The sequence below is a fragment of the Talpa occidentalis genome, unplaced genomic scaffold, assembly GCF_014898055.3.
Source record: "Talpa occidentalis isolate TD23 unplaced genomic scaffold, MPIMG_talOcc4v2.1 talOcc4.6, whole genome shotgun sequence".
Lineage (NCBI taxonomy): Eukaryota > Metazoa > Chordata > Mammalia > Eulipotyphla > Talpidae > Talpa > Talpa occidentalis.
Genome location: NW_023604972.1, coordinates 50,050,288 through 50,065,376, shown reverse-complemented (window position 1 = coordinate 50,065,376; position 15,089 = coordinate 50,050,288). Strand labels below are relative to the sequence as shown.

General features: G+C 35.4%; 1 protein-coding gene across 24 annotated transcripts in view; it reads left to right on the top strand.

Moving 5' to 3' along the window:
• Positions 1-13,939, top strand: part of SEC31A (SEC31 homolog A, COPII coat complex component) — an 85,954-nt gene extending 72,015 nt beyond the window's left edge. For 13 of the 24 annotated variants that reach the window (XM_054688155.1, XM_054688153.1, XM_037530042.2 and 10 more), the window contains 5 exons: positions 5,436-5,494; positions 6,531-6,794; positions 9,442-9,561; positions 11,676-11,747; positions 13,184-13,939. In XM_054688155.1, coding sequence (XP_054544130.1) covers positions 5,436-5,494; positions 6,531-6,794; positions 9,442-9,561; positions 11,676-11,747; positions 13,184-13,363 — 695 coding nt within the window. In that variant the 3' untranslated portion in view covers positions 13,364-13,939. Of the gene's footprint in view, positions 1-3,798; positions 3,838-5,435; positions 5,495-6,530; positions 6,795-9,441; positions 9,562-11,675; positions 11,748-13,183 lie in introns of all 24 variants that reach the window. The other 11 variants (XM_054688151.1, XM_037530035.2, XM_054688147.1 and 8 more) reach the window with 1 other exon arrangement.
• The last annotated feature ends 1,150 nt before the right edge of the window (positions 13,940-15,089 follow it).

Below are 15,089 nucleotides of genomic sequence, written 5' to 3'. Positions count from 1 at the left end.
AGCCAGTGCACAAATCCTGCCATTATGCTCCTACAAGAATACCCAAGAAGGTTCCCAGTGAGAAGTGAATTCATAGAAGGATTCCATGCAACTCCATTCTTGCATGTGAGACCAACCAATGCTGCCTTCTTCCTCCAAAGACTGGGAGTACTGATCCCTATAATAAGGTTCATAGGGGTCTACAGTGTCCGGTCACACGTCATATTGTTTCTAAATTAATTTTCCCTTTATATTTACTAATTTCTCACTGTAGGAAGTATTGTGAAAGACCCCAAATACTATATAAAATAAAATTGTAACTGTCACCCAAATATATAATCACTGATAATTTAGGTTTATTGACTCCCTTCATACACACATACATACAGATGCATTCTATAGATGTATCTCAGATATATATGCACATACTAATTTTTTAATGTGGTAAAATATATATAATAATTTAGCATTTTCACCATTTGTGGATATATAATTCAGTGACATTAAGTACATTTATAGTGTACAACCATCACCATCTCCAGAATTTTTTTGTCATGCATATTGAAATTATGTACCTATTAAATAATTTCTTTCTTTCCCCAACAACTGGTAATCCCTATTCTGTGTTTCTGTGTATTTGACTATTCATGGTGCCTCATAAGTAGAATCATAGAATATTTATCCTTTTGTGACTTATTTCACTGTCTTCAATATTCATCCTCATTGTAGAATATATCAGAATTTCTTCTCTTTTTAAGACTGTGAATAATATTCCACTGTGTATAAGTGTCACATTGTATAATATCCATTCACTGAAGATGAAATGGATATTTGGGATATTTTGAATAATGCTTCTATGAACATGAATATACAAATACCTGTTTGAGTCCTATTTTCAATTCTTTGGGGTATATACCAAAAGTGATACTCCTTTATCAAATAGTAATTCAGTGTTTAGATTTTTTTTAGGAACCCCTATACCATTTTCCACATTAACTGACCAATTTTCATTTCCTCCAGCAATGTATAAACGTTCCAATTTTTCCACATCCACACCAACAACATTTGTTTTTTTGGTGTTTTTTTTTTTTTTGATACTAGCTATCCTAGTGGTGTGACGAAGTGGCTCTTTCTGTGTATACTTTTTATATACACACACTTGAGATCTCACTCACACACTATTTTACACCTTCCATAATGTTTCCTTCATTTGCTTTTTTCATCCAGTGTTGCTATCAAAGTATGCCACTAAAAAGTAGAGGACAACTTCTGTTTTTTTTTTTTAAGTCATATTTAAATAGTATTTAAAGAAATAAAACAAAGATTAAAAGGGCTTAGAATTATAGCTGAAATGAGACTGCATTAAATTGATAATAGATAAACATAAAAGAGATGGCTAAATATATTGCATGGTTTGCAGTTAGGTGGAGTCAGTTAGGCATATATTTTGGGGTTCTTTGGTCATTGTACAGCTAGCTATTACCTTCTGTTCAATAGACAACTCATGTTATGTGGGCTAGCCAGCTGCTTATATATTCCTGTGAGAATCTTTTTGTTTTGATTTGATTGTTCCACTCTTAATTTTGAATTTAATTTGATTTCTTTATAACTTTGGTGTCATTTTACCAAAGGGTCATATCAAATTGTCCACAAATTGCTGCTAATAGTTTATGAAATCAGGATATTCATTCAGGCTTTAATACCCAGGTCTTAAGTCACTTCCATGAGAGATTAGAAAAAAAACTGCTGTCATCTTCTGCTCCTGCCTCTGTAGTAGGGTCAAGGCTAAAGTATTTCCAATACTTTGAGGTTAAGCCCAGAAACTGAAGTCTGGTGCTAAAGCATTAATCAGTAGTTGGAAATCAGGTTAGTCCTCTGCCATAATGCACACACATTGGCTTACAGAGGTTAACTAACTGTGGTGCTATGAGCTCCTGCCCTGGATGGGATGTTAGGTTGTAAAGTCAATGCATTTGAGGTAAAAATAGAATATCACTTATAGTTATTTATCCTTGATCACTCCTTTCTTTAGTTAAGTCTTCAGTGAAAAGTTGGCTTATGTTTAGGGCCCGTAATATATGAAAAACATCTATCTGCAAACTGCACAGTGAAATTTCAAGCTATGGGATTACTGTCCCTCCCTCACAGTTTCTCTGAGGCATGTGCTTCTTAAGCAGATCTCAAACTGAATTGAACTCACTAATTGAAATAATGATCTTAAATCCTCTCTTCCCAAGTGAGGATAGTTGAACTTCCACAAGTTATATTGATGTATATACCTCCTCTACATGCTTTTGGTTTGAGGCTGGCCCTGGCCTGACTCTGAATATCTGAAAATTTTGGAATTAGGTTACTTTTCAGTTTTTGTTTCCCTGTCTGGTATGCTAGAAACTTGTTTCTTAAGAGAAGTAATGATTTTTGAAAGATTTGTGCCAGTCTGCAATGCATGTCTTTACAGAAAAGGCCGTATGAGATGATTTACTGGACCTGTTTTCATTTATGATCTTATTCATAGTGTTACCCCAGGAATTATAGTTTCTCTAGAATGCAGATCTGAGGGCCTTCCAAAACCAGCAAAAAAGTGGTGCTACTTTAAGATTGCCTGTTGTGCTTATCTTTAACAAGAACAGTGCTGAAGTTTGCAGGACAGGTTAAAATCCTCCCATTCTTCTTTAAGTCCCTACTACAGAAAGAGGGTTTTTTGGCTAGCAGCATTGGCATTACCTGGGAGCTAATAGGAACAATAGAATCTCAGGTCATACACTATTTAGTGAATTAGAAGCTGCATCTTAACAGTACCCTCAACTCATTTGGCTTTACTGCTTTAAGTAATACTAAAATGGGCACATAGTTAAGTTAGGAAGTGCTCTCCTCCTCAATGATGTTACTGAACTTCATTGATATAATAGTAGAGAAATAATTTTTTTTTTTAAAGATTTATTTATTTATGTAAGAACCGGGGTACAGGCCAGATGTGCGGGAGGGTAAGAGGATTCACCAGAGACAGAGCGGGGAACAGAACAGGCAGATTGACTGAAATACACTGCTGAGGGGAGCAGCTGGTGAGACAGGAGAGGTCTGCTGCACCATGTGGTTTCTCCTGGCTGGCCGGGGATGGAACTCGTGCTGCAGAGGCTGCAGATCGCTTCATAGTGTGGTGCTTAACCCCTTGCTCCACCACGGAGGCCCAGTAGAGAAATAATTTAGGCAAACAGAGAAATGCTGTTTTTGTTTTTTTTTTTTTAAAGATTTATTTATTTATACAAGCACTGGGTACAGTCAGAAGCATGGGAGGGTGAGAAAATTCACCAGAGCCAGAGCAGGGAGCAGAACAGGCAGACTGATGAAGTACACTGCTGAGGGGAGCAGCAGGCGCAGCAGGAGAGGTCTGTGCACCATGTGGGACCCTCACCGGTGTCCAGGGATGGAACCGGCGCTGCAGAGGCTGCGGGCAGCTTTGCAGCCCAGCGCTCAACTGTTGTGCCACCAGGGAGGCCTGGAAATGCTGTTATTTTAAATGAAGAAGAGCAAAATTTTCTCTTGAAAGAGATGACACAATAATCGAAAAAGTGATACTTAAAAGTTAATTGGATCTGACACAACTTGAATTCACTACCCCAAAACTGTTTACTTTCTTAATTAGAAGATATTTGATGTGACTTGATTAAAAAGGAAGTTTTTTATGCCCTTATAAAATTAGTTCATTCTTTCTGTGGGGGGCAGATTGATGGAGGGAAAAGAACAATTAAAAAATGAGAAAGTTTAACAAATGTCTTTGATAATGGTACTGTTTAAGTGACTTTTACATTTTGTCTACAGAAAGTCAGTCTATGCAAGACCAGGCCCCTATGTTGGAAGGTGAATTGGTTACAAAAATAATATAAATTCAGAAATCTTTGAATCATTGAATACAATTATTGAATGGACATTCCCAATAATGCATGTGAACTTCAAAGCTGATGATAGCTTAAATCTGATCACTCTGATCTTTTAATTTGGCTTTTTGATTGAATCAAATTTAGACCTGATTGAAATAACATGGAAGCAAAAATGACTTTAAATCTTAAAAGTCAGATATTTCCTATAAATACAACCATTACATCAAGATTGTCTTAGATTCAAGTAAGATTAGAAGATGATAGAAGAGATTTGAATAGTTAATCTATGTCAGACTAGAACTTTTAAGAATTTCTGAGGCATATAATAGCATGTGGTTTAATATTTTGTGATTGATTCAAATGATTTCAGGCTCTTTTGGCATCCTATTTCCTAGTAAACTTGTGAGAAATTTTATTTTAAAAGTCAAGGTAAATGAGTACTGGTTAGGAGAAGATCCTGTGACATGAATCATAGGTTCTTTGATTTGCTAAACAACTTTGTTGTCATTTAATATCGTGGATATTAATAAAACAAGTGAAAGGTAAAATACTGAAAGAATGTTTATTGAAAGTGGAGAGTGATTTTTTTGTCTTTACTTATAAAATTAAGAAAACTCAGTGAAGTGTAAAATGACCATATTGCAATTTAGAAATTATTCTATCTTATTTTTGGCATGTTTTATTCCTATTTTCTTTAAAAAAAATAAAAAGGCATTAAGTTACTTAATGAGTGCCGCTATTGATGTGTAATCTCACTTTGAGATGACAGCATTTTTTGTTGTTTTTCATTTTTTGTTGTTTTGGTGGTTTCCCCCCTCATATCCCCCCCACCCCTCCATGGGCAGGGCATGGCTTATTGCCAAACAAGCACAGCAGATGTCAAATGCATCAAATTCAAAGAGAAAACACTTCCCATGGGGTAGGCTGGGCAGACAGTATTTTTGGTGGCTTTTTTTCCTTAGGAAATATACTGAAGTAGACAGATGTTGTGTTTTTTTGTTTTTTTTTTTTTTTAATTTCACCTTTTTTTTTTTGGCCAGTCTGAAGTTTGTGACATTTGAAAAAAAGGTAGTAAAAACTACTGATACATAATTGGGCTGGGTTTTTTTTTCAGTGTTTCTACTTTGAAGATTTGCTATGTTGAATTGCCCTTGGGAAATATGATAATGCTTTTATTTTTGTATATTGAATATATCAGAAACTTCTTTTTTTTTTTTAAAACAGACTCAAACAATTTATTTTCTCATTAGGAGAGATTTGTTAACTGATATTTGAAGGTTGTACACAGATGTAAATATAAAGACTTCATTATTCTTAAATTTAACATAACCCTTTCATTTTAAATGGAAATAAGGTCAAGGTATCTTGACTACTAAGCTCAGAACTTGTAACTATTAGAAGTAGTGAACTTGAGAATTCAGGGTTACATAATGATAACCTTACCTTACCTGATATAACTTTTGTGATAGTTATTTCAGATTTGAAGCAGAATTTAAAGGTATTATATTATGATAGATACAATTTAGTTTTCTTCTTTTCAAGATTCTAAAGGAAAATGCCTTCTATTATTTGTTATAGGTCCTCAGAATGGTTGGAATGATCCTCCAGCTTTGAACAGAGTGCCCAAAAAGAAGAAGGTAATAGAAAGAGATGTCCAATTGTCTATAAATGTTCTGTTAATCATGTGGCCTTCCAAGTGTCCAGCATACTTGACAGATCCTTTTAAAAGCAAACTTACTGACCAATACTTCCCTCTTCTATCCATGAAAGGAAAGAAAGTAGAAAACAATAGCAGCAAAATCTTGCACTGATTACGATGGTATGAATTAAGTCTCTTTTAGAAGGCAAGATATAAAATTCCCACCAGATCTTTTTCAAGGAGAGGAGAGCAAGATTTCAGGCTTCTCAAATGATATTTTTAGGAGTTACTTTTTTGGGAGTAAACATGAATTCGGTAATTTTATTTTTAACTAATGTTGCCCATGTCTCATAACATGAATAAAGAAATAAATAGCTGTGTAACTGAGCATTGTTTAGATGTCAGTAACTATTGACAGCTGATTAGAGCATAGGATGAATCTTTTCTCCTTTCTCCCTAAGACATTTTCTACTTTTTTTTTTTTTTTTTTTTTTTTTTGCTACTAATGATCCTCTTCCCCCAAATATAGTAATGAGAAACATAAGATTTGGGGACACTAAATGGGCAAGAAAATCCAAAATTTAGGATAGTAATGGTCAGAAACTTTGCCTGCTTTATTTAGTATGATTATTGACAGGTACTACTTCGTGATCTAGGAAAAGGTCATTACATCCAGATCACATTACAAACAAATACTTTTTGAGTATGTGATTCCAGTATCGCTACATATAATTCTTCAGACTTGGATATCTACTTTTAAACACACCATGTTTTGGCTCTAGTAAGTATGGAAGGTAAAAATGAAAGAGAAGTTCAGGTTTGAGCTTCCCACCTCTCTTAGCCAGCTTAGCTTTGCTTTTATATGGTAACTCTAGAAATAAGAAGCAAATTTCATTTGAAAACAGTATTCTATTTTTAAAAATTACTTTTTAACTATGGAATGAATACTCCAACTCCTTTATTTCAAACTGATGAAATGTTGGTACTGTTTTTTTTCTTACTTTCAGTGTCTTTTTATTTCTTTCTTTTAAAAGATGCCTGAAAACTATATGCCTCCTGTTCCCATCACATCACCAATCATGAACCCACTGGGTGACCCTCAGTCACAGATGCTGCAGCAACAACCTTCGGCTCCGGCATCACTGTCAAGCCAACCTTCATTCCCACAGCCCCATCTTCCAGGTGGTCAGCCCTTCCATGGCATACAACAACCGCTTGGTCAACCAAGCATGCCACCATCTTTCTCAAAGCCCAATATCGAAGGTGCCCCAGGGGCTCCTATTGGAAATACCATCCAGGTAACAACAAATTTGTGGAAGTGGAATGGGGAGATGGCTGCATTACAGTACATTTTTTTAATTTGTATTAACTTTATGATCACACCCTTAGTAATAAACAGAAACTTTGGCTTTAATTTAAACAACCTAGATAAAAAATGGTAACCCCTTTCTACGAATTAATCATGTATATATGTTATTTTTTCAATTGCATAGCCATATGCAAACTCTCTAAAAGAGGATTATGTATTTGCTAGTGTATGTTTACTATAACACAACAATTGCAGTGTTTCACTTTACCTAATTGTTGTCCCTAATTTAAGGTTGGTTGAATTCACTTTTGCATCCAAGGTTAATAAGCAGAAAACTGTTTCCAAAGGTTTTTGTCTTTAAAATATAAAATTAAGGGCCTCCCCGGTGGCGCAGCGGTTGAGCGCTGGGTTGCGAAGCTGCCCGCGGCCTCTGCGGTGCCGGTTCGATCCCCAGCTGCTCCCCGGCCACCAGAGGAGGGTCCCACATAGCGTGCAGACCTCTCCTGCCGCCTGCTGCTCCGCTCAGCAGTGTACTTCGGTCCTTCTGCCTGCTCTGCTCCCCGCTCTGGCTCTGGTGAATTCTCTCACCCTCCCGCGCTTCTGACTGTACCCAGTGCATGCATAAACAAAACAAACAAATAAATAAATAAAACATGCCTCTATTAAAAAAAAAAAACTATTAAAAATATATATATAAAATTAAAATATAGTGACATCTTTTCTTGTGTGTATATTAGAGCTAATGATACAGCCTTATTTTCAAATGGAGATAAAGATTTATATTTCCTTTTCACATACAAATAGTTGGCAAGTGGTTAAAAAAATCTGTCAATCACATTTCTCTGTAATTGATTTAGACATATGAAAATGAATATTTTGATCTATTCCTTGAAAACAGAAGTGCTTGGGTCAAAGTTCAAAATAAGAAAATGAAACAAACTCCTGCCAAGTAAAAACTAATTTTTCTGTTTGTTTTTGTCTTTCACTCATTGAAGTCCTAATTCATAAAGATTATATCTTTATTACAAGAATATGCTCTGCTATTCAGAGATAGTTCTACATAAGGAACTTACAGATATTAAAAGCTGCATTATAAAAAGCCAGTGTTTTGATAGAGGTGGGAAAACTTGCTTCTTTCCACTAGAATACAAATTACAAAGATACATTTTTAATTTTTTTTTATTACAAGTCTATGATCATTTGGGAAGCTGCTCAGCCATTCACTTTGGTTTAGATCTACATGCTTATGTTATAATGATGTAGACCAGAACCTCAGTTACCATCAAGAGAGAGAGCTGCACAGGTCTATATTTTCGGGTAGGCCTTCATATCTATTTGGATTGTCTCCAAGACATTTCACACTCAGCATGTCCAAAGCCTAATTCATAGTCTTTCTCCCAAATCTAGCCTTTTTTTGGTGTCTCCTATTTCAGGGAGTGGCACTTTAATCTTCTATTTAATCCAACTTAGAATGTGAGGATCATCTTTATATTCTTTTTCCTTTAACCTCTATTTCAAATCTATTCTCAAGTCTTGTTGACATTTAAAATCTCTCTCAAATTCCTTATCTATATTTCTCTGCATCTCAGTTGGTCCATGCTACCTTCATCTTAAATATTCAGCAATGTAGGGGCCTCTAATTGATCTGCCAGCATCTACTCTTATCCATCTCTAATCTAGTTTTGTCTCCTTCTTGCTTAAAACATGACAGCTTCTCAGTGTTCTTAGGATTAAGACCAAGGTATTTCATATAGCCTGGAAGGCCTCAGCTCATCTTCTTGCTCTCTGCTCGAGCCAGACTGGCCTACTTTCAGTCCCCTGGTATCATCATCTTTCCTGTGTTAGGAATGCTTTTCCTTTCCCATTTAACTAGTTAACTCTTACTTACTCTTCTGATAAAATTTCCTGAAGAGAGCATTTCTCTTCAATTAAATCTCAGTTATATTACCTGTTGGTCCCACTAATGTTAACTTGCCACAATTGGTATTATATGTAAAATTACAACATTCAATTTTCTTACATTAGAAGAGAAACTCCCTGTGGGCTGAGCTCATTTCTGTGTTGAATCACCAATACATAGCTGTGTGCTGGCACATGCTTACCTAATATATCTTTTTAGTGAATAAACTAATAAAACTTTAAAAATGTAAACATTCCTTCTTTTCTATCTATATACTCAGTAACATCTTTGACTCTTCTATCCCAGCCTTTGCTTTGATCTTGCCATTTAATAATAGGCCAGTTAATAAACTCCAAGAGTAAATCAATAGAAGAAAACCAGGATAAGAAAAATGAGCCAATACACAGCAAGCAGCCAACTTTGTAAATGCCTGTTCTTTTTATTTACCACTGACACAGGTCAACTTCCCTACAGCTACATACAATGTGATCAATATATGTTCCCTAATTAGTCAAATACTTTATGTCCAGTTCTATTTATGAAAATTACAGCTGTAGGAAGAGTACCTATACCTTCTACTGATTATCACTTTATGTTTTTGCATGTGATTTTACATGGGAACTTTTTTTTTACTTTTGAGTAGTCTATGTAAAATGTGGTTAGTTTCTCTTTATCACAGATTTAGGGCTTTGTATGTAGATAACTTCTTGTCATTACATGGTATTGTTTCTTGCAGCATGTACAGTCTCTACCAACAGAAAAAATTACCAAGAAACCTATTCCAGATGAGCATCTCATCCTAAAGACCACATTTGAGGATCTTATTCAGCGCTGCCTCTCTTCAGCTACAGATCCTGTATGTATTTTTTCTCATATTTTGTTATTGCAGTAATCTTTTATGGAATTCTCTAATTATTTCTTAAAGTTTGACAAAGTATATTTCTAAAAAGTTTGTACAAAAGTATACAACCAACATTTATATAGTTTCTTTGCATATAAAAATGTATGAAATTGCTTTTTATGTATATTTATATAATCCCTACAACCACCCTGTGGTCGGTAGACTTGCCATCTTTATTTGCAGATGAGAAAATGAAGGCAAAATGCAGTAACAGTCAAAGTAGAGCCAGCATTCCAACCGAGTCTGGCTCCAGCACTCACTCTCAGCCGCTGTTCTACATATCCTCTCATCAGCAGCCTTGTACTTGGCCCGTGTATAGAACAAGAGTAGTGACATGCAAGATTTAGGGTTTAGGACTTAGGGTTTCTTTCTGGGTATTTGTTAAAGTTTTTAAAAGTAGATAGATAATCTTATATATAACTTTGCAAAGGTCTTAAAAATAGTTAAATGTTTTAGATATTGGAGTCATAGTCATAATTATAGCAACTGACTTTACTAAGTTTACTTACAGGATGCCTGTATATTAGCAACAACAAAAATTCCACAAAGCCTGTCTTGTTTTAGATGAAGTTTCAAATTCAGCCAACAAACATTGAATATATTTATTTAGCCACTGCCACTTCTCTGCTTGAAAAAACAACTTCTGGAATTTGTTGTTCCATCAAGCATTGAATATAAATATGTGAAGCCTTCTGCTGGTCTTTTGGAAAACAGTTGTACCTAAAGTGTCAGGAAAGCAGAGGCAGGGAAGGGTTACCATAAACCTTAATGCCTGGCATTCTGGGAGTGGTGGGAAGACCAGACTGGGAGCGAGAGAGCAGATTCTGCTGATCACCAGCTATCACTACCCCCTGTGCACTCTTCTGAACAGACAGGTTATGGTCATTCAGACATACAAGAGTCCTATTAAAAATGTGCAGAACTCCAGTCCTTCAGATAGAGAGGTGGGAAGGATGCCTTTCTAGTACATGGCCTAGCTCAATAAATTTTTGTTGAGTTAACCTCCTCTGGGTCAGCATACCATCTTTCTGGGTCCACAAGAGCGAAGTAGAATTTACTTGAGACAGGGACTAAAAGAGTTCCCCTTTACCTAAGTCCATTTTAATAATTGGAATCATTTTTATAGTATGGCTTTGTTCTTATTTTCACTTAAGTTATACCTGAACAACACAAAGTTATTTTGTATTACTTTGCTTATAATGTTATCCTTGAAGGCCTGACCTCTTCCTCTACTCTTGGAACACAGTGACATTCCCTTCCTCAAACATACCAAGAGCACATCAGCAACAGAAATTTGATTCATGCTGCTCCTTCTGCTGCTCCCACATAGCTGCATTTCTCACTCCTCTCTTTCGCTTCTGCTCAGATGCCCCATTAGCCATCAGACCTTTCTTTTACCACCTGCCACACCCAATGCTTCTGACTTCCTTTCCTTGTTAACTTTTCTTCATGGCACTAATTACCATCTGACATACAATATAGTGTTTATTTAGTGCTTTTTTCCACCATCCATTAGAATATGAGCTCTATGAGACAAGACAGTATTCCAGCATGGCACATAGTAGGCACTCAGTAAATACTGAAAAACGGTATTACTTCTATACTTGTGTTTAATACAGATCATTATGTTAATCATGTTCTAATTTTCATCCTTTATTTGTAGTATTAGGGGGGAGCACTCTTTAAGGACTTATTTTACTACTTTACTCTTACTCTTAAGTAATTTTCTTTTTTCTTTGGTGTTTTAAAGGCTCAGAAAGAGTCAGGATTAGGCAAAATATATCTAAGTGTTTAACTAGTATTTATACTTACGCAGATAAAATCTAACCGATAAAATCCAACCAGTGTTCCATTACATGTACCAGGAGGAGGCGCCTCATATCCACTCACCCTCTCCCATTAATAGTTTGCACTCTGTTCTAATAACTTTTTAAAATTTGGGTGTCATAGTTGTTTCTCTCTTTGTAAAATGAAGCTGGTCAAAATCATAAGGTTTAGTGAAATGAGATATAGGGCACATTTTTTGGATAGAAATTAGTGTTGAAATATATGTTTTTCCTGTCCTGCAGCAAACCAAGAGGAAGCTAGATGATGCCAACAAACGTTTGGAATTTCTATATGATAAACTTAGAGAACAGACAGTAAGTTTTGGAGGGGAAGGGGAAGGATTTATGATAATTATTATTTCTGGTTGCTAGTAAATAAAGCACATGTAGTATGCTTGAGGGCAAAGTTGGGACAGCCCTGGAATGGGCTTCACTCTAACTCTCCAAATCTTAAATTTTCTCCATTGGGGATAAGGGGAAGGGCTGTGTGTGAGTGAGAATATGAGTGTGAATGTGAGAGAGTGTGTGTGTGAGAGAGAGAGAGAGAGAGAGAGAGAGAGAGAGAGAGAGGAAGGGAGTGGGGGATAGAGGTTTTTAATCCTTCTTAAAACAGGAGTAGAAATACAAACTGACCTGTACTGGCCCTAAGGTAACTGACCTGTTCATTTTTTGTGTCCCTTGAGTCAAGAAATCTGAGGGGGAAAAAAGAAAGAAGTCAGAGAACGGGGAAGATACTTTGTTTTCCAGAGACCAAATCTCTAATCTTTCTCTTAGTCTTAAGACTCCGGATCCTTTTCTTTTAGAACAGTTATTACATAAAGCAAAGCCAAATGTAGCCACAAGACAAACACATTAATGCACTGAAGGTAGTCAGCAGGGAGTACCAAATGCACTGTCTGATTTCTCATCCCCACTCTCCATTCTTTTCTAGAATTGCTTTGTTTTATGAAAGCAGTAGGATAGGAGAGGAAAAAAAGGAACTGGGACTTTTTTATATTCTCGAATTTCAGCATTCCTCTTCCCCTGAACCAGTCCTATCAGATAAAAATAACCATTTATCTCATGAGAACCAAACCAAAGAAAGTTGATCTAACAGTGTGTGTTCTGCAAACTGTTCCAAAATAAATTCTCACAAAAGTGTGGATATGTCAGCTAAATAATGGCATGGAAAAAAACTAAAGGTCTTACGGTTTTTAAGAGATGATTATTAAGGATTATTTAAAAAAAAAAATTTAAGAATTGGCAAATTGAATACATGGTAAAGATTATTGTCCTACTAATGGAAGTAAACCAGAAGTTCAAGGTCTCTGTTATAGACAAGATTTTAGAATAAATTGACCCCTTTCTCCCTCGTATTATGATTAAGAATCTTTGATCACCTTCATCCGCATAGGAAAAACTTTGAAAGATGTGAGGCTACATCTAAAATAATAATCATAAACTCAGAGATATTAGCATTTCAGCTTGGGGGCGGAACTCCACCTTCTTTCTATAAAGAAAATACCTTGTTCATAAACAAGTATATTTCATAAAATCCTTACATAGATCATTTTGTCATGGCTCTGTTTTACAACTTAAGTGTAGCTTGGTCCAAAAAAACTTTCTAGAAATGATAAATAGTTTATACATGTAATTTTATTATACATATTTATGTTTATTGTAAGCTCTTTTTAAATCCAGATTTAATGTTTGTAAAGGGTCTCATAGGAAAGTCTCTTTAATTCTTTCTCTTGATTCCACCTTTATTTCAGCTTTCACCAACAATCATCAACGGTTTACACAACATTGCAAGGAGCATTGAAATTCGAAACTACTCAGAAGGATTGACCATCCACACCCACATAGTTAGCACCAGTAACTTCAGTGAAATCTCTGCTTTCATGCCAGTTCTCAAAGTTGTTCTCACCCAGGCCAATAAGCTGGGTGTCTAAAAGCACAGCTTCACTCCCAGCCAACATTGCAATTTCTCCAAAGAAACATATTTTTAAGAATAAAATATGGACCAATCCTCATTAGCATGTTCCCATAGCAGCCAATCGAGAGCATTTACACTATTTCTGCAGATATACTTACTTAAAACTGCTCAGAACCCTGGTGCTTTCTTTTGTTTTGATCTTTTATTGTCTGTGATGATTTTCCTATTCTGCAAATAGTGTATTTCTTGGATTACACATAGTGTGGCTTCCTGAAGTATTCTGATAAAATACCATTTTTAAGACCTCAGTATACTTTCTAGAAATGGAGTATCTGGTTATATGTAAAGCAGAGCTAAAATTACATTTCTTTCATGTCCTCCCCACTTCCTCCATGTCAATCAGATTAAAATGTGTAATCCTGTGTTATGTGTATGTACTCTTTTTTTAAAAACAGCTGCTCATAGTTTAGTTTAATCCCTGTTTTGTGTGTCTTAGGCTTCACTCTTGTCCTGAACAAATAACTAAATATAGAGGCTGCTACATGGATTTTAGCAAATATTAATAAAAAGTGGGATCACTGGCTTTAAGTATCTATAAGAAAAGACCGCATTTACATTCTGTAGAATGCATTGAACTTTTTCTATTAATAAATGTTTTCAATACTCTGAGTTTTAAGATTGAATTGTCTCCATTTTATAGTTTTGAGAGTCATTCATCCATTTTTCAGTAGTTACCTATGAGCTCAAGGATTTAAGTTCAGAAAGAAAACTAATTTCTGTCAGCTTCCTGAATCAAAGCAAGACATTTTTCTGCAAGTGACTTTATTATATAATTTGTCTTAAGGGTGATGTGGTAAACAAAAGACAATGGTTCTTATAACTGAGGAGAATTAAATACTAATAATTTTTCACTGTTCATTCAATTTTACCAAAGAGGGTTGGAAGATTAGAAGATAAAAACTGTTTCTACTATGGAGAGAGAGGTTCTGTTTCAAGGAGTAAGAGTTTCACCAAGCTTCCAGTGTAAGTGAAATAGTTTGGAAGAACTTTTCAGTTCCTTTTACTGGAATTCTCTACTCACAATCCTTCTTTTAGAAATTAGCCAACTTAATTTTTAACTCAGAATAGTTACATAAGTAAAAAATAAAAAAAAAAAAGGAGGACCTTAATCAGTGTTGGTGCCTCCAAAGTGAGGTGCTATAGCTAAGCTTTGGAAACAGCCCAAATGCCCCAAAATAGATGACTGGATCAAGAAGATGTGGTACATATACACCATGGAATATTACTCAGCATTCAAAAAAGATAAACACATGCAATTTGCAGCAACATGGATGGCACTGGAAGGGATCATGCTCAGCAAAATAAGCCAGAAAGAAAAAGAAAAATACCGGATGGTCTCACTCATAGCAGGGATCTAGAGAACTTAAATAAGGGACCAGGAAAATGAATAACTATAAGAAAGTGAAAATCAAAATCAACAAAAAACTATGAGCCAGAGACACTTTTTGGGGGTGGGGGGTGGGAGGGGAGGGATTAGGGTCAGAATGGGGGGGTTGCAATTGTATGGGGAATATAAAAATAAAATCTATTATTTAAAAAAAAAATGAAGCTGATTTTAGGACAGATTTGGGATCATATAAGTGAGGGGAGAAATGGTAAATAAATCTAATAAATCAGATATTTATTAGGGAAAAAAATAAAAAATAAAAAAAAACAAAGTGAGGTGCTAATATTGTAGCTGT